The 17,081-nt window shown below is 35.8% G+C and overlaps 1 protein-coding gene across 1 annotated transcript; it reads left to right on the top strand.

Moving 5' to 3' along the window:
- Nucleotides 1-6,867: 6,867 nt before the first annotated feature.
- Nucleotides 6,868-13,293, top strand: LOC149474943 (uncharacterized). Its single transcript, XM_089714049.1, has one exon. The coding sequence runs from the start codon at nucleotides 8,041-8,043 to the stop codon at nucleotides 12,157-12,159; it is 4,119 nt and encodes a 1,372-aa protein (XP_089570175.1). The 5' UTR covers nucleotides 6,868-8,040; the 3' UTR covers nucleotides 12,160-13,293.
- The last annotated feature ends 3,788 nt before the right edge of the window (nucleotides 13,294-17,081 follow it).

Raw genomic sequence — 17,081 nt, 5'->3', positions numbered from 1 at the left:
ATTTTAAAAATTTAAAAACATTTTAGCGCGCTCCATCTTAAGCCAAATCTAAGCTTTCCATCAGGCGTGTTCGTGGTCAAGCGCTGCTCTAACACCCAATAAAAAACTGTTTGTAATAATAAAATATGAAATGTAAAACAAAATTAGCAATAGTTTGATTGAAAATTTAAATTTAATTGTTTTGGATATTAACTGTTTGTTAAATTTCAATTATACTGGGCCAGCGCTCATTTCAAAAATAAAAATCAAAATAAATATCAAATATCCGACTGTGCCTAATACGTTCAAAAACTTATTCAAACAATGAAGTAATACAAAAGAAATATGTGAAATTCTTTAAAGAAATATGTGTTTGTCTATAGCACCTAGATCATGAAATCAGTGATAAAGAAATTACTTGCCGAGATTTTGAAAATAGTCTTGACAAGTAATTTCTTCGTGTGATAGATTGATGTATGGATGAATGCATGGACGAACAGACAGACGAGCAACCTAATTAGATAGTTGAATGAATGACAAAAGTGGCTTATGAAGCTATCGTATGATTGTCTCTTATAAAGATGAATGAACTGTAGTTTAGAAAAAAGTGACCAACAATTATTGATAAAATTTAGCACAGCTTAGAAAATTTAAAATCTGAGGGATTATATATAAATATCATAAAAAAAAAATAAAAAAAAAAACTATCATTGTACATAACCACAATCATTAAAATCTCATCGTAGTTAGATAATTCCATGACATTCAAAATCATTGCTCATTACTTGTGTCCCATTTCTGTACTTTGCAATAGTTTCTCACGATTTGACATTAATATCAATCTCCTACGGGGTTACTGTGACCCCTTATAGCAATACTAGCTGTGCCCCGCAGTTTCACCCGCATTGACGTGTTTGTCGTCACTTTCTAACACTGGGATTAGTAATGCTATAAGAGGTAACGGTAACCCCTTGAAAGCAAATAAATCGTATTGAAGTACAGTAAAGGGACATTTCATTACTTTTCAACAAAGCAAATCATCATCATCATCATCATTCCAGCCTTTCAAGACGTCCACTGCAGGACATAGGCCTCCCCCAAAGATTTCCATAACGACCGATCACCAGCGGCCTGACTCCAGCGGCTCCCCGCCACTATGATCAGGTCGTCTGTCCACAAAGCATATATAAACTAAGAATTCGTTCATTTATGATAAATATAAATTATAAGATGCGAGGTGTGTTTCTGATATATTTAACGTCCATATTTAATTAAAAATCCCCCGACTCCATTTTTATTTTCGGACATCTTGAATTTTAAAACATTTAACACATATTGAGGGAGTTGTAAAAATTATTAAGTCAGATATTTTGTGGCGACCATCTTTGACCGATTTACTAAACACGGCTAAGAACTTCATGGCACCTGACTAAAAAAAAACAGCATTCATTCCATCTTTTTGAGAGCTAGCAGATCTACAATGCTACATAAAGATACACACACGGACAGTGATTTACATCAAACTTTTATACAACCCTATTTTTGTGTCGGGGGTTATAATGTCAGTATTATACTTAAGTAGAAACATAGGTATACATTTTTAAGTTATAATAATTTCATAGAGCATGAATGAGTAATGAAATGTATGTGTATGTATGTCTGTTTATGCGTGATTTACTATGCGTGAGTTCTTATGTTATTTTAACCTTAATTCGATGATAATAAGACGGTGACAGTGAGATTATCATACTTTAAGCGTAAAAATATGGCCAAGTATCATCCTAGTAGCTAGTCATAATATAGCGGATATTTAATACCTAATCATCACAAAAAGACGTATGTCCTTAATTTAAATATAAAAATTAAAAAAAAAAAAACTGCACTACAACTATTCACAATATTAACATAAGGTGTCCGACTAACTATGGATAGGAATTTTATTTTGCGAGTCTTCATAGAACATTTCACGCTTCTAGACAATATAGGCTGTGCATTATCATTCATTGTAGTAAGTTTTATTACTTTTATAAAGCTTTTCTTATTATAATGTGTACAATATATTATAATTACGGTATACATTGACAGGGTCGAGTTGTGAATCTACTTTCGACACAGAATAATAACTAATAATTTGGAAAATCCAAAAGTGCACGCCTCATAATTTTTTTTTAATAAATATTTATTAATTATTATTTTTGTTTATTTAATAACAATTAAACCACATCGAATCAGACCCTGAAAAATGAAAGGGTTCTATTCCTGAGCATACTCAAGAGTAAGAGAAAAAAACCGGCCAAGTGCGAGTCGGGCTCGCGCACAAAGGGTTCCGTAGCAGCAAATATAATAAATTACAGTTAAATCAACCTATCTCAAAAACTATAAGAGATACTTTGATCAAACCAAAAATCGTTGAAAGAGTTAATTAGCATGCATCACCTCTATTTTTTTTAGAATTTTATACCCCGTAGTTATAAAAATAGAGGGGGGGGGACATACTTTTTACGACTTTGAGAGCTGATATCTCAAAAACCGTTCACTTTAAGAAAAATGTTTTTTAGAAAACTTTATATCATTTTAAAAGACCTTTCCATTGATACCCCACACGGGTATGTACATCGAAAAAAAAAATTTCATCCCTCAGTTACATGTATGGGGGGCCCCACCCCCAATTCTTTTTTTTACTATTTAGTGTCATATTTTTGTAGCGGTTCATACAACACATATTCCCATCAAATTTCATCACTGTAGTACTTATAGTTTCCGAGTAAATCGGCTGTGACAGACGGACAGACGGACAGACGGACAGACGGACATGACGAAACTATAAGGGTTCCGTTTTTGCCATTTTGGCTACGGAACCCTAAAAAAAGACTCGATTAGTAAAGTATTTCGGTCGCTATCGTGTTAACAAGAAAAAGGATCCGCACATACAGACACACGGACGTCCAAGACAGAACTTTTTTAAACTGTTTTTTAACTAGTTTAAATAACAAAAATGACATCAAAAATATCATGAACGTTAAAAATAGTGTTTTTTCTTAATATGTGTGTGTATGTATTATCTTACAAGTGCAATGTATGATACATAAAGACATTTTAAGTTTGAAAAATCAGATGTTTTGCGCGAAGTGACAGTAGTACCCACCTCAACGCTTCGCTTATGAGGCGTGCAATAGCTAGCAGTCTTGTAGATAGTAGTGCGTAGAATTAGATTTCTATAACGTAAGTATTAGCACGGCAAAATATTGCACGCCTCATAAGCGAAGCGTTGAGGTGGGTACTACTGTCACTTCGCGCAAAACATCTGATTTTTCAAACTTAAAATGTCTTTATGTATCATACATTGCACTTGTAAGATAATACATACACACACATATTAAGAAAAAACACTATTTTTAACGTTCATGATATTTTTGATGTCATTTTTGTTATTTAAACTAGTTAAAAAACAGTTTAAAAAAGTTCTGTCTTGGACGTCCGTGTGTCTGTATGTGCGGATCCTTTTTCTTGTTAACACGATAGCGACCGAAATACTTTACTAATCGAGTCTTTTTTTTTCTCTTACGCTTGAGTATGCTCAGGAATAGAACCCTTTCATTTTTCAGGGTCTGATTCGATGTGGTTTAATTGTTATTAAATAAACAAAAATAATAATTAATAAATATTTATTAAAAAAAAATTATGAGGCGTGCACTTTTGGATTTTCCAAATTATTTTTTTTTCTCGTGTCACTTAAATGATTAGATAATATTTTGTTTTTATTTTGAAAAAGTCTCCTGAATGACACGCGTTGAATTTTTTTATTGTTTTGTAATGATTTTACCACTTTGCATTTTGTGAACTGAAATGAAATTAACTAATTTAACTATATTGAAATAGATGGTAGTTTCTCGACGGAGCAAACCACGAGCAAACATTTATAACAGTGTTACATAGATACTCAAAAATTAACGAATCGATTTTATCTCCGGTGCGTGAAGTAATACTAAACTTAAATTAAAATAATCCTCTTGGTGAATTATAATTTCAGTTCCTATGCTAAAACTAACGTTATAGGTTAGGTTATGTATATATGTATAGCGGTAAGAATTACATTAAGATATAGAAAAGTTATTACCCAAAAGGCTGCAGTTAGGTTAGGAAACTCGCATAAATTCATTGAATTTTTATTTCATTCATTCACGATCATAACACGTCACTGTTAAACTAAATGCCGAATAGGTTTAACAATAGCATTGTAAATATCATTATCACGTAAGACGTTATTTTTCTTTTATATTTTAAAATGTTTTGTGTGCATGGCGAAATCATTTCATTGGGAGGACTCAAACACAGGGTGTAGCGTATTGAATGGATTATGAGGTACCTGCGGATAGAGCACGTTGTCGCGGTTAAGAAAAATCTATATCTATATATCTATATCTATATATATATATATATCTATATATCTATATATCTATATCTATATATCTATATTCTATATAATAATATTATAAAGAGGAAAGGTTTGTAATTATGTATGTATGTATGTTAGGTTAGGAAACTCGCATAAATTCATTGAATTTTTATTTCATTCATTCACGATCATAACACGTCACTGTTAAACTAAATGCCGAATAGGTTTAACAATAGCATTGTAAATATCATTATCACGTAAGAATGGTACTTATTTTTCTTTTATATTTTAAAATGTTTTGTGTGCATGGCGAAATCATTTCATTGGGAGGACTCAAACACAGGGTGTAGCGTATTGAATGGATTATGAGGTACCTGCGGATAGAGCACGTTGTCGCGGTTTAGAAAAATCTATATCTATATATCTATATCTATATATCTTTATCTATATCTATATATAATAATAATAATAATATTATAAAGAGGAAAGGTTTGTAATTATGTATGTATGTATGTATGTATAGTTTTCACGCATAAACTACTGGACCGATTTCAAAAATTCTTTCAACATTAGAAAGCTGCATCTTCACTGAGCAACATAGGCTATATTGCATTTCCAAAAAAAATTAGAGATCCTTACCAAAAATGCAATAATGTAACCCAAGGTGTAAAAAATTCTGTCATCGCGTGCGCTGCGGAATCTATTCCTTGAAGTACGAGGATGGTTCTTATGAAAAAAAACGTAAAAATGTAGGTACCACGGGCGAAGCCGGGGCGGACCGCTAGTATATTATAAGTAACGTAAAAGTACCTACAGCAGTTTTCGAGATATTGGTCGTTTTCGAATATTCCAACCAATACAACCCTTTGACACTTAACATGAAATATATTTTTATGTACCGCCACATCGTCCACTACCCGCTAGTGTAAAATTATTCATTCATTGCGGAACACCCTGTATATTGGTTGGAGTTCACATCGGCGGAGCGGGGTTGGGGCTCCACATTTGAGAAAAATTGTATAATATATTGTGTAATAATATATAACATACAAATTATTGAATATATAGTTGCTCTTATATTTATTTATAAGAATGTGCACAGATATTTTAATATGACTTGAATATGAATTGCTTTTGCCTACGCGCTTGGTTAGTTATTTTATTATTGCGTAGTTTTCTCTCAGTAAAGAATTTTGTAGATTACAAGGATATTTTTTCTTCTTTCCATTCATGCATCTGTGCCAATGACTTATGTTATATACTTTTTATTTATAACAATATAAGCGTGATCCGGGGGACTTGTAGATATGGTTGAAGTCCACGTTGGCTAGCGGGGCGGAGCTGCCAAACTAATTTCATGAACTGGTCTTTTGATATTTCTCAAATTAGACAAATTATAAATCTCATGATGCTTCTAACCAAAGAATATCAAACTATACAAGTGATAGAAATACTGCGAGCCCACGAAGTCTATAAACGCCAAATTTCTTCAACAGCCTGGCAGCATTAACAACGAAGTAAAATAAACACATGAATTTTCAATCCTAAATATCCAAAGCCCGATTAAAAGAGAAGTTCATGAAATTATTGATAAAGAAATTATTGCCTAGGTTCATTAAGTGGTCACAACACCTACAAGAGAAAGCTACTATTGACCTGAGCAGTAACTTCTTTCGTAGAGTAGAATTCTTTAGTGAGTATTCTACTCACTAAAGAATTCATATATAAAGTATGTATTAGTATATTGCAAATCTCGAAGTCGTTTCTCAAAAGTTAGTAGAATAATTGGCACATATGTCCCATTTTGATTGACACCCAAAACATCGGCGGTTCTGAACGCAATTTTTCTTATAACAAAATTAGAATCAAATTATCATCATCAACATCAGAAGGAAATCATCTCATCCTCACGGAAGATCAGCATGGCACAGTATGCTATACTATGATGAGTGAGGTGGCTGGAGACCCATTCTCCTATAACTGCAAAAATGTAATGTTAATGCTGGCGAAATCGCGAATGCATCGCGCAAAACAATGCGAATTGATTCTCCTAGTGAAAAACTACTTTAAGATTTACTGCATACTAATGCTGTTTGTAAATATAATCTGTGAACCACATTATAGTTGTAATTGTAGATATTGCATGCGAATAGTGAGTAGTAATTGTATATAAAGCGTGGCGAAAACATGTCTAGGAGGACTCATGTACAGGTTATGGTTGGAGTTCATACCGATGGAGCGGGGTTGGGGCTCCACGTTAAAGTAAACTAAATAATTCAGCTTGTATATTTATTTTGATTAAAACTTCTGGATATGTTTTATTTCACTTATCTATCGACTGCAATGATATATATTGCATGAATATATTAATCAGAAAGTGTAAAATAGGCTATCAATGAATTTATAAGCACGTCCGCGTCGTGGCCAAACTAGCGGACGGATTTTGCTATGGCATTTTTGTCTTTTATTATTTTTGTGCTTGGTAACGCCAATATAATTAAAATAGTAAATGTAGAAATTAAACGTTTATTATTTGTGGTGTGTTCCTTCATCCTTCCCTACATACGAGCACAACCAATCATCGCGTGGTCACTAACCACGTGACACGTCCAATAAGACGTGAACGCGACGTGCTTGTCGCTGGAGTCAGTCGGGTTCGCTCCGTTCCTTCGCGAGGTTCGGGACTCGGCCACCGCCGGAGAGCTTCCACGAGGCTCTCTAGATCATCAGGCATTGTGCCCTTGTAACACCACCGGGGTATCCCGTGCCCCGGCCCTTGGTCGCGCTCACCGCCGCGTGTGTGTTTGTGTGGAGTGTGGGACTGGACGCCGTTCTTGCCCGCCGCGAGCTGGAGGACCCTGACCGCGTGGCGGCGCGTGTGTTCTGGACGCTACTCCCTCCGACGAGGTACGTGCCGTATGATCCCGTCTATCCCTCTTTGCTAACACCACGTAGATCTAAATACAGTCCACTTTCATATCGAGAATATATTTACGTATATTTTTATATTGGCGCGACCATTGAGTGGTCACTTCGAGCCGGATAATACCTGATGATTCCACCGCCCTTATTAGGATACTCATTGTGTAGGACCTAATAAGCGATTAGTAGTATCTTCAATGCGAAATACTATTTAATATACCGCTGACCGCATAGAATAGAACGACAATGCGTCTTCTACTATTCATATAAAATATATTTTAAACCCGCCCTTATTAGGATACTCATTGTAGGCCCTAATAAGCGATTTAATAGTACATTCATTGTGAAATAACTATAATATACCGCATAGATCGACATTGCGTCATCTATTATTTTTTGCTTAAAATATATTTTATTCCGCCCGTAACATTAAGTTACGCGTATATTATTATTAAAATAGTTAATTAAAACTATATTCATATCGTTTATCCGCAGTTATAACGCTAAAATCATTATAAATCGAACATATTTCATCATATTTATTTATCCACTACCCGCGCTCGAAATTTATAACGTTATCTAGGTCATTCCGCGATCCGCTGTTATAATCCGACCATATTGAAAATTCATACTCGGTTCATATTACGCTTGCGTCGCTGACCTACTTTATTTAGTCGTATTACTTGTTATTGTAACTTGTATTGTAACATTCTCTGTTTGAATATATACTTTTGTTATTAAAAATGCCGCCTAAGAAAATGACTAAGTTACCTGATAGTGACGCTTCGGATGTTAATGATTCGGAAGATATAAATGATTCGCAGTTATCCATGTTATTAGCTAAACGCGAAATTATATTCGAAATGGTGCAAAGAATTTATGATTTGTCTTTGAACATTCAAAACAACGCTGCGCTTATGGAAAGTTTCCTTGACGAGTCCGCGCAGGTAGAATCATTACGCGATGATTATAAACAATGTTTAGATGAATATAATATTCGTTTATTATCATTAATTCCCGCCGCGAAACCTGATTATAAAAGCCTCGTTGCATTCGAGTCTTTGTATGGCAGGATTAAAAGAATTAAATCACAATATTCGCAACCAAGTCCGTCACACGGAGATATTAATAATTCGCATAAAAATAGGCCTAAATTACCGCCTATTGAATTAGTACCATTTTCGGGTGATATTCGCTCATTTCCGCTGTTTCTTTCGAATTTTGAATCAATTGTTCATAACAATCCCGGCCTTACAGATGCCGAGCGTTTATATTATTTACTAGGTAAATTAACGGGGAAGGCCACAACTGTTATAGCTGGTATAACCCCCTCCGCTGAAAATTATAATTTAATTTTACAAACTTTAAAAGATAAATATGATGATAAACGTATGTTGGTTTCCGCGTATTTAAATCAAATGTTTGATTTTAAACCTTTGCATTCTCCGTCCGCAACAAACTTTGATTTATTTACAGATAACTTTATTAGCGCAGTGCGCGCCTTACAAAATATAAAGTTAGATAATATTACAGATTTAATGATTGTTCATATCGCGTTGAAGAAGTTAGACTCAGATACTGTTCGCGCTTTCGAGACTGAGTTTGGTAGTGAAATGCCTACTTTTGATAACTTAGTTCAATTTATTCAAACTCGTGCGAAGGTATTAGAACGCATTCATCCTTCCACAAATTCGGGAATAAATAAACCGCCTCGAAAGTATAATAATTATAACCGCAGTTCAAATAATATTTCTTCCGCACCGCCTAAGACGTATCAGTCTTACGTAACAACCGCTGATTCCGCTTATAGTTGTCTTTGTACAAATATTACGCATCAACATTTATTTAAATGTTCAAGTTTTCACAAAATGAGTCCGCAGGAACGTTTGAAATACGTAAAGGATAGAAACGCGTGTATAAATTGTCTCAGTATAAAACATCGAGTTTCTAGTTGTTCGTCTAATTCTAATTGTCGCGTTTGTAAATTAAAACATCATACAATGTTACATTTGAAACGCGAATCTTCCATTCCCGCGCCTGCGTCTCACCCCCCGCCGCGCAGCACACCGCCGTTGCCTGCGCCGTCACAGCCGTCGGGCGAGTGCGTCCGCTCCGACATTGCGCTATGTACCGCTAGCTATACAGCTGATACTGATAACACATTTCAATGCAACGCGCCCGCGAATAAACAACATACTATTTTATTATCAACCGCTGAAGTCGTAGCTTATAATTGTAAAGGCGAACGGCTTATTATTCGCGCGCTTTTAGATTCCGCTTCGCAAAGTCACTTCATTACGAATGAATGTTGTGAACGTTTAGGTATTAAACCGCAGAAAACCGAACGTACTATTATTAAGGGGTTCGGTGGTTCAGAAAAAATTGTAAATAGTAATTCCGTAAATATAAAATTTTATTCGCGTCTTGACAACAACATATCTTTTAATATTTCACCGCTAGTTGTTGATCATGTTACGGATTTATTACCTACCGCTGTTATAGACACTTCTGTCTTATCGAATATTTCGCATTTACCGCTCGCAGATGAGAGTTTTGGTACGCCAAACAAAATCGATTTATTAATCGGTGCTTCTCTGTTCCCTCATCTGCTTCTCCCCGACGTAGTTCATGCATCTCGTGACTCGTCGGCGCCCGCTGCATTGCGCACGGTGTTAGGCTATGTAATAATGGGTTCAGTACCCACCATACCTAACATACATAAACCGCCCTTGACGTGTTGTCACGTTCAAGAGACCGCCGCTATTGACTCATTAGTCAGGCGTTTCTGGGAGCTCGAGGAGCTTCCTACCGCACCGCCCGTTCAACATCCCGATGATGTTGAATGTGAAGAATATTATAAATTAACTACAACCCGCGACCCCGTGAGTGGCAGATATATTGTTTCGCTTCCATTTAAGGATGATTTCTACACTCTCGGTGACTCATTTAATATTGCCCGCAAGCGTTTCATGTGCCTCGAAAGAAGGCTACAGGCTTCACCTAAATTAAGGTTGGCATATGATGACGTCATAAAAGATTATCTAACGAAAAATTATATTTCACCCGCGCCTCCGTATGATCCGCGTGACCCTACACCTATTTATATTATACCGCATCACGCTGTTCTGCGCGAGGATAAATCGTCGACTAAGCTGCGCATGGTTTTAGATGCTAGCATGCCAACTTCTGGAAGCCAGCGTTCGTTGAATGACCTTCTGCATGTTGGGCCGAATTTACAAGGCAATTTGTTTACAATAATTTTAGGTTTTCGTCTCCACGCGATTGCCATGACCGCCGATTGCCGCCAACAATTTCTGCAGATATTCGTGCGTGAGTTTGATCGTCGTTTTCAATGTTTTTTATATCGTTTCAGCCCGCAGGATCCGCTACTTCTTTATCAATTTAATCGAGTTTGCTTCGGCATCAAGTCTAGTCCTTATCATGCACTGCGCACGGTAAGACAGCTCGTAGAAGATGACGGCGCGAAATATCCGCTCGCGAGTGGCATTGCGTCTTCCTCGTTGTATATGGATGATATCGCCTTCTCTATTCCCACGGAATGTGAAGCAGTTTCCGCGTCGCAGCAGCTCATCGATTTGTTTAAGGGAGCTCAGTGGGATCTTATTAAATGGAATAGTAATAGCAAAAATGTGTTAGATAATCTTCCCGCTTCGCACAAACTTTTACCCTCCGCGGTGGAGTTTGATAAGACCGTGCAACATAAATTACTTGGTCTGCATTGGTCTACTGTTCATAATTGTTTTATTTTTAAAATTACCGCTCCCGCCGATGTGATGTGCACTAAGCACTCCATCTTGTCAATTGCCGCCCGTCTGTGGGACATGATGGGCTTCGTTGCTCCCACAGTCGTGTATAACATCCCATCAGATAACTTCTACCATGTTTCTGGTATTGAAATTCCCGCTGTCATTCTTTCGCGTGGCATTACGCCACAAAATCTCGTACCGCACCCTCTGTGGTTCCACGGACCCCAGTGGGCTCGTTCGGACCCATCTGATTGGCCTCTTAGGAGTCTCGATGGTGATTCTATTGCAGACATTCCCGAACGAAAATTATTAGCGCACACTGTGTGCCCGCCTATAAAGCATTGCGCTTTATACGATACCGCCCTTCGCGTCTCGGCGCGTCGTGTATTTTATATTTATAGGTTCCTTATATTATTATCCCGCCGCGGTGTTATGATGACCGTAGAGGACCTTAATTTCGCTGAGAATAAAATTATTCCCGCCCTGCAAAATAAATATTTTGCAGAGGAGTATTCTAATATACTCTTTTATAAATTTTATTCGCAGGCTCTCAACCGCTTGAGGCCTTTTATTCGCAACAGACTTATCCTCATCGGACGCCTAAGCGATTCCGCCCTGGAATATGCACATAAGCATCCAGTGATATTACCGCGCAATGATCACATAATTATCATGATCATTGACTATTATCATATTAAATATATGAATATCATAACGCATTTGTTTCGTGTTATTTTAATTACCGCGCTTTTATTAGCTTTACCCGCACCTCAAGTCAAATCTGATCACGTCAGTTTGCTTGATAGGTTTTCGCTACTGAACAAGTTAGTTCAGTCGTTTTGGAAACGTTGGAGAATGGAATACTTACACGGTTTGCAGGTTAGGCAGAAATGGAATACGCCTTCCACACCTATTACTCCTGGAACGGTCGTGGTTGTAATAAATGATAATGCACCGCCCCTAACCTGGTCTTTAGCCATCGTAGAGAAAGTACATCCTTCAAAGGACGACGTCGCGCGCGTTTGTACAGTTAGAACCGCCAAGGGAACTTACCTTCGCCCGGTCGTTCGTTTATGTCCGCTTCCAAGACAATAGTTATATCGCATTAATATATTACCGCAGTTAGTTAAGTTTAATTTTAAGTTTTTGCACCGCTTTCGTTTATAATTTCTTAGTTATAATACCGCCGTGACTTTAGGAATTTTTTATACCCCGCTCGCTTTACGCGATCCTAGAGTCATAGAATTTGTTAGTTGTAATACCGCCGTGACTTTAGGAATTTTTATACACCGCTCGCATTACGCGATCCTAGAGCCATAGAACTTGTTATTTATATTACCGCCGTGGCTCTTAGGACTTTTATTAACCCGCGCGCATTATGCGATCCTAGAGTCATAGTTTTTCGCTGTATCTTATGATTGGTTTTAAATGGTGACCCATTTAGGGCGGGTGGATATGGTAACGCCAATATAATTAAAATAGTAAATGTAGAAATTAAACGTTTATTATTTGTGGTGTGTTCCTTCATCCTTCCCTACATACGAGCACAACCAATCATCGCGTGGTCACTAACCACGTGACACGTCCAATAAGACGTGAACGCGACGTGCTTGTCGCTGGAGTCAGTCGGGTTCGCTCCGTTCCTTCGCGAGGTTCGGGACTCGGCCACCGCCGGAGAGCTTCCACGAGGCTCTCTAGATCATCAGGCATTGTGCCCTTGTAACATCACCGGGGTATCCCGTGCCCCGGCCCTTGGTCGCGCTCACCGCCGCGTGTGTGTTTGTGTGGAGTGTGGGACTGGACGCCGTTCTTGCCCGCCGCGAGCTGGAGGACCCTGACCGCGTGGCGGCGCGTGTGTTCTGGACGCTACTCCCTCCGACGAGGTACGTGCCGTATGATCCCGTCTATCCCTCTTTGCTAACACCACGTAGATCTAAATACAGTCCACTTTCATATCGAGAATATATTTACGTATATTTTTATATTGGCGCGACCAGTGCTATTGTGACCGTGCTTTATGCTTACCTTCTTAAATAGTGGTTATCGAGAGGTCTTGGATTCGATTCCCGGTGAAGGAGAATAACAAAAATAATTTGTAAAGTTAAAGAACACACTTAAACTCATGAAATTATTTTTATCACAGATCATTAATAAGTTTATCAAAATCGCAAAGTAAAGAGACGGTTACATATTATAAACTTATTTGTGAAGTTAAAACAAGCGTGTTAAAAAGATCTTCGCCAGAAAACTGAATTATTAGTTCGCAAAAACTTGATTATTGAAACAAAAGTATAACACGTTTGCCCTATATCTCTTAAAGGTAGGGTAAACGGAATTGCAAAAATATTTTTGTCTACTTAACCTTAATTCAAAAATGCGTATGTATATGCTTAATTAATTGCATATGGAATTAGTTTATAAAAAGATAATTCCGGGGGACTTATTTTAATGGTCGAAGTTCACGTTGGAATGCGGCGGTGGAGCTCTCCAAACCTTTTCATGAATTTACTTTCTTCAAGAAGGTTATAAATATTCGTGAAGAGGGAGCAAAAGTTATCAGGCATATTATTAAGGTAAAAGGTAGATAGGTAGATAGAAGGTAATATTATAAGATAGAAAGGCTTAATTATACCTATATAAAATAAACATTAAAAAAATTATTATTAAAAATACGCCCCACTGTTGTGCTATTTAAATCACATGTTATTTTAGACAAAACGGTGAAGTGTAATAAAAAATCACAAAAAAATTAAATAAACATGAAAACCAAACAAAAAGATTTATTGTATCCGTAGCGTATTATATAAATTTTAAGATAATTTAGTTACGTATTGCATAATATGCCTGATAATATAAAATTAATCTTACTATCACATCTAACTAATTATTATTATTAATTAAATATAAGTAGAAATTAAGTAGTCTTAAATAACTATGTAATAGAACATTTCTTCTTACATTTAATTATTATTAAAAAATAAAAAAAAATATTTAAAAAAGAAAAAAAAATTATAAAGGTAACAAAAATACAAAAAAAAAATGATAGTAATAAATTGTTTGGAACTAATCTTAGGGGTCTTCTATAGGATTGGCGTATAAGATGACATTTTATCTTAACATGATATAACATTAAAATCGATATAATCTTAATATAATATAATATATAAGATTAAGTTAGGATAACAAAACGTCTTCTAATTAAGTTTGTGTATTGTTATATTCCTAATAGATAAAATAAGTAGTCCATAAAAGTAAACAAAAAATAAAATAAAAAGGAAAAAACGAAAACACAAAAAAATGGTATATTATAGCTGAAGGTTTCGGGAGGACTCACGTTGTTTTAATTAGAAAAAATACGGAGTAAGGCTTCTGAATGACGTCTTAAACCCGTATGTTTCTAAGTAAAGCAAGGCATACCATGATGTCTCTATAACTGATTATAAAATGCAGAGTCAGAAATATGTGATGTCTCTTTACAAACTCAGATTTCGTTAGTGACGTCATGGCTAGATGGGTCGGAGTTCACCGTTAGGAGCGGGGCCGGGGCTCCTAAAACTTAATAAAACCACGGAATCTGACACTTAATGTAGGCCAACTACATGTAAACAATGACATAAATTATCATCGATTGCTATTGTGCGAGCAAGACAACAACAACAAGACGTATTTGTATTATATTATTTATTTGCGTATATTTTGATCTATATGTATATATATCTTTCTATTTTTTGATTTTAACTTGTTTATTTGTATGTATTAAGATCTATCTATCTAGTCTACTAGATATTGCAAATGCGAAGTATTTCATTGATATTTGACACGTTCGAAACATTTAGAACATACGACATTTTTTGCGATTGAATTAAAAACACTGCGCTATGAAATGCCACAAACGTCTGTTATCTCCAAGGAACTACAAAACATAGCTATAAATGTTTTTAATTGAATCGCAATGACATGAATCAAGCGACTTGAATATGCGAGTTGAATCCTTAATGACATGTGAGCGGTAGCGGGGCTGACTGTAGTTTGCTGTGGTAGTTTGTGAGGAATAAAAATGCGTTGGGGGCGTCGGGGCAAACATTTTTAATGAAGCTAAGATATATGACTGATGTATTGCAGCGCTTTTCACCAAATGGTTTTATTGTACGCTAAGCATGCGAGCGAAGCCAAGATAGGTATAGGAGCTAGTAGTTAGAGATTATCTCACCCAAAAAAAACCGTAAAAAACAAAAAAATATAAAAAAAAATCCAAAAATTGATAAATAATTAAAAAGAATCGCTTGTCTTAATAATGTTATAATGAAAAATATATAAATGAAAAAAAATATATAAAAATTATAAAATAATAAAAAAAATGCTTGTCTTAATAATGCTATAATGTTAATGTATTTGAAAATATTTCATCTACGTAGGTTAACATTTATTGACGTAGCGTAGTAAAAAAAACCGGCCAAGTGCGAGTCGGGCTCGCGCACAAAGGGTTCCGTAGCAGCAAATATAATAAATTACAGTTAAATCAACCTATCTCAAAAACTATAAGAGATACTTTGATCAAACCAAAAATCGTTGAAAGAGTTAATTAGCATGCATCACCTCTATTTTTTTTAGAATTTTATACCCCGTAGTTATAAAAATAGAGGGGGGGGGACATACTTTTTACGACTTTGAGAGCTGATATCTCAAAAACCGTTCACTTTAAGAAAAATGTTTTTTAGAAAACTTTATATCATTTTAAAAGACCTTTCCATTGATACCCCACACGGGTATGTACATCGAAAAAAAAAATTTCATCCCTCAGTTACATGTATGGGGGGCCCCACCCCCAATTCTTTTTTTTACTATTTAGTGTCATATTTTTGTAGCGGTTCATACAACACATATTCCCATCAAATTTCATCACTGTAGTACTTATAGTTTCCGAGTAAATCGGCTGTGACAGACGGACAGACGGACAGACGGACAGACGGACATGACGAAACTATAAGGGTTCCGTTTTTGCCATTTTGGCTACGGAACCCTAAAAAACCTAATTATAGGTAAGTAAATAATCGATGAAAGTGTATTGTGATATGATGTAGATTGTTATTACTTAAATGAACTCTTCTTTAAGGCCTATTCAGATTTGAGCGGTATCCGCTACCGCTGTGGGTAGCAGTATCCCGATCAGTAGGTATAGTCGGATAGGTACGCGATTAGAGTCTCTATAATGTATAAGTGTATGTGTAAGGGATTTAATCGCGTGTCATCGGGATACCGCTACCCACGGTGGTAGCGGGTACCGTTCTAATCTGAATAGGCCTTTAATGTGGCAAGCATTGATGAGAGGAATAAAGTAGATGTAGAGTTAATTTCCATGTAGTTTTGCGTATTACAATTTAAAAAAAATTTCCCGACTAAAAGGAAACAAAAAATAGCTTACATTTTGCGTACGATTTCATTATTTAGCATTTGCAGTTAAAATGGTGTGTATTTTACTGAAAATATTTGAAACAAAACCGGTTCATATTGCAAATTACTTTCAAATATTTTAAATTATACTTGCGATTAATTTCTATAACTATAATATCATAATGACATCTTTTTATGATCTACACGCAGAAAATAAGAGCTTATTCGATGACTAACTCTGACTACAATAATTCGTATTGTACAAAATCTACTCGTAAATCCTAATAATATTAAACTCATACTTTTCCATTTAATAGAAGATGCAACATTATCATGTTAAATTATTTAAGAAGAAAAAACCATTTAAGCACCTTGTGCTTTACATGGTATTTTTTTTGTAATTAATTTTGTTTTACACGCATACATAGTGGATTCAAATTTAAAAAAAGAAGTTATTGTTTAATCATCAATTTCCATAACGTTCAAAATACACTACAAAGGATAAAGACTCATTCACATTTTTCATATACCATAGTTAGTCAGTGCTTACATCCTAGTGCCTTTTCTGTACTGTAACAAATGCGAAGGCTGACATAACTTCTGAGACATCCATCACCATACAGTAT

The sequence above is a fragment of the Colias philodice genome, chromosome 32, assembly GCF_061535455.1.
Source record: "Colias philodice isolate Cphi_HAF_F1 chromosome 32, ilColPhil1 Martin Lab GWU primary, whole genome shotgun sequence".
In the NCBI taxonomy this organism is placed as follows: domain Eukaryota; kingdom Metazoa; phylum Arthropoda; class Insecta; order Lepidoptera; family Pieridae; genus Colias; species Colias philodice.
Note: the sequence above shows the minus strand (reverse complement) of the source record. Positions and strands in the feature narration are given on the sequence as shown.